The sequence below is a fragment of the Salmo trutta genome, chromosome 17 (assembly GCF_901001165.1).
Source record: "Salmo trutta chromosome 17, fSalTru1.1, whole genome shotgun sequence".
Classification (NCBI taxonomy): domain Eukaryota; kingdom Metazoa; phylum Chordata; class Actinopteri; order Salmoniformes; family Salmonidae; genus Salmo; species Salmo trutta.
Genome location: NC_042973.1, coordinates 7,722,874 through 7,733,386, shown reverse-complemented (window position 1 = coordinate 7,733,386; position 10,513 = coordinate 7,722,874). Strand labels below are relative to the sequence as shown.

The window sequence follows — 10,513 nt, the reverse complement described above, 5'->3', positions numbered from 1 at the left end:
CCCCCTCTAGCACCAGGGTCAGCGCACTCTCAAATGTTGTTTTTTGCCATCATTGTAAGCCTGCCACACACACACTATACAGTACATTTATTAAACATAAGAATGAGTGTGAGTTTTTGTTCCGGCTCGTGGGAAGTGACAAAGAGCTCTTATAGGACCAAATAATAATATAATAATAATCAATAATTTTGCTCTTTAATTAGCCACCTTACATATAAAACATTTTTGTTCATCAAAAATGGTGAATAACTCACCACAGGTTAATGAGAAGGGTGTGCTTGAAAGGATGCACATAACTCTGCAATGTTGGTTTGTATTGGAGAGAGACTCAGTCTTAAATCATTTTCTACACAGTCTGTGCCTGTAGTTAGTTTTCATGCTAGTGAGGGCCGAGAATCCACTCTCACATAGGTACATGGTTGCAAAGGGCATCAGTGTCTTAACAGCGCGATTTACCAAGACAAGCTGTAATATTTTTCTGTAAGGGGCGCTAGGGGGCAGAAAAACAACGTGTGTAGGACAGGTAAAATAACTGATTCATTCGAGACTGGCAGAATAGAAGCCGGTTTGTGGATAAAAATATACCGAAATTATGTTTTAAATATTCTAGCTAAGAATAAAAATATACAGCCCATTACAATGATTTTAGTCATCACTTTTCCTCCCCCTGTCCAAGAATCAGGATGAGATTAAATAATTGACAATGACGACGAGCTGTATTTTCATCAGGCACTATCTAGGTATACTTAACTATGGGTTTTGGGAAAGGGGGCTTTCATTGTTGAACCAAAAATATTTTTCAACAGACAAGTGTCCCGCTGTTGTGGACAACTGACACATCTACTGTACTTTCAAGGTGTTGATGTTTTATAATTTCATTGTCACTAACTGAAACGGTATAACCTGGGTTCGTGGAGTTAAGAGGCGGAGAATAAAGAACCAACCATGATAACGTCTGCCGGTAAGCAGTAACATACTAGCAAATGTCAGCGTTTTAGAAAAGATTGCTAACGGTAGCAAGCTAGCATCCATTGATTTAGCTGAGTCACATAGCTAACTGGCTAGCTAACTAGCTATCTACCCAGTTTACAGACTTTTAAAACTCACAGTTAGCTAATTTAGCTACTGTACGTTAATAACGGATAGCTAGTTACCTAGGTGGCTGGATAACGCCTTTATTCCTATCGTATTGTTTCATGTCTATAGTCGCCATTAACGTTAGTCGTTGGACAATGACGTTAGCCAAATGGCTAGCTAACATTAGCTAGGAATTTACCGACCGCGTTGGTTAGCTGCTGACGTTACCTAGCTGTGCCCTGGGAAACTAACGTAGTTAGCTAGTTTATAATGTAATATTTTCGAAGCCCGGTAAACGGGCGGCATGTAGCCCGGCGGCTAGGATTCCTAGCCATTCCTGCTCCTAGTAGCAGTGTTGGGCCAGTAACCGAAAGGTAGCTGGATCGAATCCCCGAGCCGACAAACGTTTTAAATCTGCCCCATGTCAAACTCGGAAGGGAAAGGGGGATACGTAGTCAGTTATTAAATTGAAATGTGTCGATTAAGACACCTGTCTGATTCCGAGGGGTTGGGTTAAATGCGGAAGACACATTTTCAGTTGAATGCATTCAGTTATACCACTGACTAGATATCCCCTTTTCCCTTTCGAGTTTGACCTGTTTAGGCTTCACATGAAACTTTTTTTTTTACTATAACAGTCAGAAATGAGAAGGTTAACGTTTTCTGTCTAACCTAGCTAGTAGCTACGTTACATACAAATGTGTGTGGGTTTATCCATGATGTTGAAACTGACAACACATTCTTTGATTTTTAGCTGGAATCATCTCACTGCTGGATGAGGAGGAGCCCCAACTCAAGGTATCATAAACTTAAGCTTGTTATCCAGTGAGAATACACCAATGGTCACCAACCCTGGACCTAGAGAAGATGAGAAGCCTTGTACAATAACATTAAAGACCATCATAAGTAGCTAGTTAGTGGAATCGGTCGTTAGTGCTGGACACTGTAGCTCTCCTGGACCAGGTTTGGTGACCACTAACATTCCTATTGACTTGGCAATGATTATTCTTGACTACTGTTTGCGTGAAGTGTCTTAACATATTTTTAACATTTTTTTTTTGCTTGTAGGAGTTTGCTCTGCACAAGCTGAACTCCATTGTCAATGACTTCTGGGCTGAGATATCGGGATCTGTTGACAAAATGTACGTTTTTAAATAAGGGGGGAAAAGCCACACATATTTCCATGGTCAGTTTAAATTGGCAATATGTCACTTTTTGGGCAACCTGACCAAATTCACTTAACGTTCTGTTTTTGCTTATTTTAACTTTCGGTTTTGTACACCAGCTTCAAACAGCTGAAACAACAATATTTTTGCTTATGTAAAATATTTTTCACAGTGGTTTAGATGATACATTGATTCTCTACACTATAGCTAACTTAGTTTGTCACAAACTGAAATTAGGCAAACTATATTTAGTTTAAGTAACCAGCAAATGGCGGAGTGATTTCTGAGTAGTGCATATTTAATTAGAATAAAGAAATTACTCAAGGGGAAATATTTGTTCTCTCCTCACAGTGAGGTCCTGTATGAAGATGAGACATTTAGGAGCAGGGCATTTGCTGCCTTGGTGGCTTCCAAAGTGTTCTACCACCTCGGGGCGTTTGATGAGTCGTTGAACTACGCTCTGGGTGCAGGAGACCTTTTCAATGTCACAGACGACACTGAATATGTGGAGACCATTATCGGTGAGTGATGTCACAACTGCATGTTTTGGTATCCCCAAGTATACCATCTTAATAATGACCTCAAGGGCTTCTAATGCTGATCCATAGGCTTACCTTTTGTTACATTACACATAGTCACCTCAACAATGTTTAATTTATGTATACCCACTGTTGCTAATTTAGATATCAACACACTGATGCCACTAATCATGGCAATTGATTATTCCTCAGCGGTATACAGCAGTTCTTTGATGACCTCTGGTCTTTTCCCCGTAGCCAAATGCATTGACCACTACACCAAGCAGCGGGTGGAGAACGCCGAGCTTCCTGAGGACGAGGAGAAGAAGAGCATCGACCCCCGGCTGGAGGGCATCGTCAACAAGATGTTCCTGCGTTGCCTGGGCGACCATAAGTACAAGCAGGCCATCGGCATTGCCTTAGAGACACGACGCCTGGACATCTTCGAGAAGACTATCCTTGAATCGGTCAGTGGCTCCCTGGTCGCCTTCTGAACACGTTCTGTTTTGGTTCCACAGATTATCTAATTTGGCGCTACTTCTACTTAATGTAATAAATAAAAAAAACAATTAGCTTAATGAAAATCCACAGATCCATGACTTTTGGTTTAGCCTACATTTTATTGGAACGTTTTTGTTGTGGTTTAAAACAACATTCAGTAACAACTTGCATTTTGTGTTGAAATCCTAACCCTCTTCCTTCTTGTCTTGTACAGAATGACGTTAGTGGCCTACTGGCCTACAGCCTGAAGGTCTGCATGTCACTAATGCAGAACAAGAAGTTCCGCAACGAGGTCCTCCGAGTGCTGGTCAAGCTCTACATGAATCTGGAGAAGCCTGACTTCATCAACGTTTGCCAGGTAACAGGGAGAAAGCACACTTCAAATTGGGCTCTGATTTTAAAATATCAATTCAGCTGCCTGCAGTTTGGTGGTGCGATGGTTCTCTGATTTCACAATCTGAAACAATACCATCCTGATCCAGTGGAATTACATAGTCATTCAATAGCAAATTACTTTGAAAATAAACAGTCACGTGCACACATTATTATTATTATTATTAAGGGAGATAGGTGAGAAACTCTGCATAATGAAATGAAAAGATCCACAAAATATTGTTCACCTCAATTGTAACAACGTTTCCGTCTGAGGTGGATCTTCATCAGGTTGCATGTGCCCAAACCCACACGTGTTACCAGCAGAGGCAGTCACTTTGAGGCTGACTACAGACTATTGCTCTTCTTTCCCCCTCACCCCACCTGAATCTCTTTTTGATTACTGCAATTCAGCTTTTAGATGCAAATGTGTACAATATCAAATAAATCCATCTTACTAATACGAGGAAGGAACCACTTGACCACCATGCGTCACCCTCAAACTCTGTCTCTCCTTCTCTTTCTCCTCCGCAGTGCCTGATCTTCCTGGACGACCCACAGGCGGTGAGCGACATCCTGGAGAAGCTGGTGAAGGAAGACAACCTGCTGATGGCCTACCAGATCTGCTTCGACCTGTATGAGAGTGCCAGCCAGCAGTTCCTCTCCTCCGTCATCCAGAACCTGCGCACCGTGGGCACGCCCATCCCCGCCGTGCCCGGCTCCACCAACACAGGCACAGTGCCCATCCCAGACAAAGACAGGTGCGTGAGGATGAGGGTGGAGTCACAGGGTGAGAGGGGTAGGTTGAGGAGAGGGAAAGATGACGGGGAAATGTGAAGGAAATGTAGTAAGATCGGTGTAGGTGAAATATCTTGACACATCACCGGTAACTTATTGTGATACAAAGTTGATTTAGCCAATATGTTTTTTTTTTTTCTCAGTGATGCTATGGAGACGGACGACAAGGTCAGCAGCTCCCCTGCAGGAAAAGCCTCAGACAGTGTGAGTAGCTCTACTTGGTGCTTCTTTATGGCCGTGCAGAGAAGTTGTCAATTTTATATAGCTGTTCTTGTCACCAATAATAATGGGTCTTCCCTTCCTCTACTTGCATAGAAGGATGAGCCTAAGGACCAGAACGCGAAGATGATCAAAATTCTCAGTGGAGAAATGGCCATCGAATTTCATCTGCAGTTCCTCATCCGGAACAACAACACAGATCTAATGATTCTCAAGAACACAAAGGTAAAGGATGCCATTATGATGCCACTATGTATTGGATGTTAAATAGGCATATGACATGTACTGCATTATAAAAAGGCTTTCGCAAAACAATTTTGTTGCTTTGTCTACCTAATTCAGGATGCTGTCCGAAATTCAGTTTGCCACACAGCCACGGTCATAGCCAACTCCTTCATGCATACGGGGACCACAAGTGACCAGTTCCTCAGGTATAGCCACTATACTATAACATCACCAGCTATAGCATAAACCCAGAAAATATCACTTTTGGTTTTGCCAGCACACTTCAAAACATACCCTCCAGGAAGTCGTGTGTATGTGTATGTGTGTGTGTGTGTGTGTGTGTGTGTGTGTGTGTGTGTGTGTGTGTGTGTGTGTGTGTGTGTGTGTGTGTGTGTATTTATATTTCGTTGTGATGGTGGTAATGTGGTACATTCTATTGGTGTGAGGCAGACCTGGCTTCTGAGTATTTTCAAATAATGTGGCTGAAATCAACTACTTCTACTGGAAGTATTTCAAATAATTCCTATAAATAGCCCACTGGTACTATTATTTCCAAATGCATTATTTCAAATACTCCTAGGACCTGGGTTCAAATGCATCGGAGTACTTATTTGAATTTTTATGTATTCTGTATTAAATTAAATTTTCTAATAAATGCTTATACTTTCCAATTTTATTTCCAAATACATTCCAATATTCAACTACTTATATTTTCTTCCAAAAAATATTTGAATACTTTGAAATGTTTGTGAAAGTAATTTAAGTAATCAAAATAGTTTTTGGCTGAAGCCTGGTGTGAGGATATAAAGGGCCAGTGCTGTGTGATGTGATTTTATTCATTTTTTCAACAGAGAGAACTTGGAGTGGCTTGCAAGAGCCACCAACTGGGCCAAGTTCACAGCCACAGCCAGTCTTGGCGTTATTCACAAGGTAAACTTTAGTGGAAAAGATTTAAAACATAAATGTATATTTGCGACATCTCTGGTTTTCGGATTTTTTTATATATATATTAAAAAAAAAAAAAAAAAAAAGTTTCACTGAATAATCTGCATATTTTCAGGGTCACGAGAAAGAGGCACTGCAGTTGATGGCCACCTATCTGCCCAAAGACACCTCACCCGGATCAGCCTATCAGGAGGGAGGCGGCCTGTATGCCCTCGGGCTAATCCACGCCAACCACGGGGGGGACATCATTGACTACCTGCTCAGTCAGCTCAAGAACGCCAGCAACGACGTGAGTGGCCACATGCAGACACGTCACATTTCCTTTAATCAATTCCAAATCAACCCATATTCCCCCCACCCCTTTGGTCACTTAGATTTGATCGGATGTGTGTGTGTAAAGGCATCTGTGTGATACCCAGCCAAAACAGTTCAGAAAAGTTTGTGCTTGTATTATAAACAATTTGATACGTTTTCATGCATATTTTTTTTTTTATTGAGAAATACTGAATCAAACATTTTTGATGTACAATTGTGTGACTAAGATCTCCTCGGCAAAAACATGAAAATCAATTTATTGAGTTTCTTGAATTGATTTCTTGAGTTTTCTTTGATGAATTCTGACTATTTTGAGGAAGTGTCTACTGGCAACAGCATCTCAAGATGGAAAAACAGTACGATTGGCACTTTTTTTTCCCTAGTTTTTCAAGTGAAGGTCTTTTTTAAGGGAGTAAGCGAACACTTGTTCCGGCTAGGCGCCAGTCAAACTGAAGCATGCTGATGCATTAAGCAAAACGGAGATTATTCCAACGAAGCCCATCAGAGGGATATCATGTCATATTTGAGTTGAATATAAAGTTCTATTTGTCTGTGATGGCCGTTTTTGGTTTGCTTTGTTTCCTCCCACAGATTGTCCGTCACGGGGGAGGTCTGGGCCTGGGATTGGCTGCTTTGGGTACAGCCAGGCAAGATGTGTACGATCTGCTCAAGTCTAACCTGTACCAGGACGATGCAGTCACAGGTACACGACCCTGAACAGACAGTGAGGCATTTGGTGCTAGTCAAGTTCAAATTTAGCCAACTATTATACACTGAACAAAAATATAAAAGCAACGTTTTCAAAGGTTTTACTGAGTTACATTTCCTATAATGAAATCAGTAAATTGAAATAAATTCAGTAGGCCCTATGGATTTCACATTACTGGGAGTACAGATAGGCATCTGTTGGTCACAGATACGTAATGGTAGGGGTGTGGATCAGGAAACCAGTCGGGATCATGCAGTGCGACAAATCTCCTTCACGTGTAGCTCATCATCAGGCTGATTGTGGAATGTTGTCCCACTCATCTTCAATGGCTGGGTGAAGTTGCTGGATATTGGAGTGACAATGAGTGACATGTCTGAGTATGCAGGACATGGAAGAACTGGGACATTTTCAGCTTCCAGGAATTGTGTACAGATCCTTGCAACATGGGACCGTGCATTATCATGCTGAAACATGAGGTGATGGTGGCAGATGAATGACATGACGATACGTTCAAATTTCCATCGATTAAAATGCAATTGTGTTTGTTGTCCGTAGATTATGCTTGCCCATACCGTAACCCCACCGCCACCATGGGACACTCTGTTCACAACTGACCTCAGCAAACCGCTCGCCCACACGACACCATACATATGGTCGTGGTTGTGAGGCTGGTTGGACGTACTGACAAATTCTCTAAACAACATTGGAGGCGGCTTATGGTTGAAAAATGAACATTCAATTCTCTGGCAACAGCTCTGGTGGATATTCTTGCAGTCAACATGCCAATTGCACGCTCCCTCAAAACTTGAGACATCTGTGGCATTGTGTTGTGACACAACTGCACATTTTAAAGTGGCCTTTTATTGTCCCCAGCACAAGGTGCACCTGTGTAATGATCATGCTGTTTTAATCAGCTTCTTGATATGCCTCACCTGTCAGTTGGATGGATTATCTTGGCAAAGGAGAAATGCTCACTAACAGGGATGTAAACACAATTTGTGAACACAATTTCAGACAAATAAGCGTCTTTTATTTCAGCTCATAAAACATGGGATCAACACTTTACGTTTTTGTTCAGTATATCTCTGTAGCCCTTAAAGTGTAACATGGGACGTCAATTCCCCATCGGTAGGGGATTCAGAAAAACATCTTGAATTATTTGCATCTGTTAATATACAGTATGCTTGCAACAAAAACTGCATTGCTTGTGCAATTTACAAGAGATCAGTGATACTAGCAACTTGTTAGAAAATCAACACTGTGCTGCCAGTTGTTCAGATTTAGAAAGGACTTTTCTTTGGTGCCATCATGCGGTGCTCATGTTTTGATCCTCTGTTCCCAGGCGAGGCGGCGGGGCTTGCCCTGGGGCTCGTCATGCTGGGCTCCAAGTCGGCCCAGGCCATCGAGGACATGGTGGGCTACGCCCAGGAGACTCAGCACGAGAAGATCCTGCGCGGGCTGGCCGTGGGCATCGCCATGGTTATGTACGGACGCATGGAGGAGGCAGACACGCTCATCGAGAGCCTCTGTAGGGACAAGGTAACAATGGGACTTGAAATGCATTCACATGTACTAGGACTGACCACATTTTTTTGTTTGGTCGATAGGCTGTTTGACCTATTTCTTTAGTCGAGCAGTCGCAATTATTTAGTTTTTTAAAAGTTTTTTTTTCATGTTTTCTTTTGATGATTAATGCTTGTCTCAGTGGACTAATCCATTGTGGAGGCCATGGGGATGGCACAGTCATCACTCTAAGATGTGAAATTGTATATGGTTATATTATGTAAAAATAATGGTGCAACACTAATATACTGTATAAATAATGCTCTTTATCCCGTGTTGGATATGGTCACTGTCTGTGGTTCTGAAAGATAATCTTCAGTGCGCCATAGAATTGTCATCTTTCCCTACATTGCTATGTGCATAATGGCAGAATTTACCAGCATATTGCGATCAATGCCTTAACCCTATTCGGAAGGGATTAGATTTACATTCGTTCGTTCATGCCATCACGCAGAATATGAGACATGAAATGCAATCAAGCATTTTTGTTTTAAAATTAAATGACAAAGGCAGCTTTGAAAAATTAGCCTAAACAATAAACTGCAATTCATGAATGCATGCAATAGTCTGCTGTAATTAAGACATATATGTATGTTTAGAACAGACTCTAGTACATTTATTTAGTGTTTACACTGTTCCAAATGGTAAAAAAATATATATATTCTCATGCAGTGCTTGCTCCTATACCCTCCTTAATCCCCAGTAGTTTCTACAACTAGGTCATATGTCCTCCACACATTTGACTTCCCCTTTCCCTCCTGAGCAACCAGTAAACATTCACCCGTTTTTAGTTTCTTTTTCACGTCCTCCGCATTCTTTTTGCAGTCGACATGACCGAGTTCGGAGTTTGTTATAACCAATTTATTGATGTGATTATGATAGGGTCTGACCTATAACTTATTGGTCACATGCATGCTATGATTACATTTTTACATTTACATTTTAGTCATTTAGCAGACGCTCTTATCCAGAGCGACTTACAGTAGTGAATGCATACATTTCATACAATTTCATACATTTCATAATTTCTTTTTTCTTCTGTGCTGGCCCCCCGTGGGAATCAAACCCACAACCCTGGCGTTGCAAACACCATGCTCTACCAACTGAGCTACTACAGGGAAGGGCTGGGCGATATGACGATATAGATGTTTTTTCTATCGTCACACGATATATCGTTTCATATTATGCTCTATCGTTTATTTCGTTGTGTCGCAAATCACACTCTTTGCGGCAATGTTTTCTGTCAATTGGACGACGCTTTGCGTGAACTTTGCAACACAAACAAACATGGAGGAGCGTGAACGTGGCACGGAGACACGGAGCTCATACCTAAAAGAGGGGCTACTTCGGTCGCATGGACGTGGTTTGGGTATGAAAAGTCTGACACGGACCAGAAAACCGTCCTCTGCAAAATATGCCGCAGGCCGGTCCTGACAACAGGCTCAAACACCACTAACCTCTTTTACCACCTATGCAAGAATCATGTGAAACAGTACGGAGAGAGTCTACGGATGAGACCCCAAAAAGTACAGTTGAATGCTCAAAACAACCCCCCGACTCAGACGTTGCAAGAGGCTTTTGCCCGCGGCAGACCAAATGGCAAAGAATCACGAAGATGTCGTTACAACTTACATCTGCAAAAACGTGGCCCCAATTTACACGGTTGAGAAACCAGGGGTTTCGTCAGTTGGTGCTGACACTCGACCCAAGGTACCAAATGCAAATTGATATGTGACACGTATTAATGTCAAAATAACTGCAATACAGGCAAGCCCCCCAAAAAATATTTATATTTTAGGCCTTTATTTATTTTGTGTGCAACTATAGTTGAAGTTTTTTCTATTTACCTTTTTAGATTTTATACATTTTATATTTTGTTACATGCTTAATTGAAAATTTGGTTCTAAATAAAAGAGAAATAATCGTATATGAGTAAGTCCCTTTTTTATTGTTGCGCTTAATTCAAAATGTAATAAGAAATAGGCCTTTACATGTGGGCATTTTATATAAACTATTTATTCATTGAATTTACAGAAAATGTGCTGTATTGTTATCGGGATATGAGATTTTGGTCATATCGCCCAGCCCTAATTACATGTTTCATG

General features: G+C 41.3%; 1 protein-coding gene across 4 annotated transcripts in view; it reads left to right on the top strand.

Moving 5' to 3' along the window:
- Positions 1-776: 776 nt before the first annotated feature.
- psmd1 (proteasome 26S subunit, non-ATPase 1) overlaps positions 777-10,513 on the top strand; it is a 62,016-nt gene continuing 52,279 nt past the window's right edge. For 3 of the 4 annotated variants that reach the window (XR_003867316.1, XM_029695515.1, XM_029695513.1), the window contains exons 1-14: positions 777-961; positions 1,832-1,875; positions 2,146-2,219; positions 2,595-2,764; positions 3,020-3,228; positions 3,477-3,620; positions 4,169-4,395; positions 4,576-4,636; positions 4,748-4,876; positions 4,994-5,082; positions 5,728-5,806; positions 5,937-6,110; positions 6,728-6,839; positions 8,188-8,384. Coding sequence is in view for 3 of the 4 variants with exons in the window: in XM_029695515.1 (XP_029551375.1) it covers positions 946-961; positions 1,832-1,875; positions 2,146-2,219; positions 2,595-2,764; positions 3,020-3,228; positions 3,477-3,620; positions 4,169-4,395; positions 4,576-4,636; positions 4,748-4,876; positions 4,994-5,082; positions 5,728-5,806; positions 5,937-6,110; positions 6,728-6,839; positions 8,188-8,384 (1,725 nt within the window). In the remaining variant the exon portion in view is untranslated. The remainder of the gene's footprint in view (positions 962-1,831; positions 1,876-2,145; positions 2,220-2,594; positions 2,765-3,019; positions 3,229-3,476; positions 3,621-4,168; positions 4,396-4,575; positions 4,637-4,747; positions 4,877-4,993; positions 5,083-5,727; positions 5,807-5,936; positions 6,111-6,727; positions 6,840-8,187; positions 8,385-10,513) is intronic. The other variant, XM_029695514.1, reaches the window with a different exon arrangement.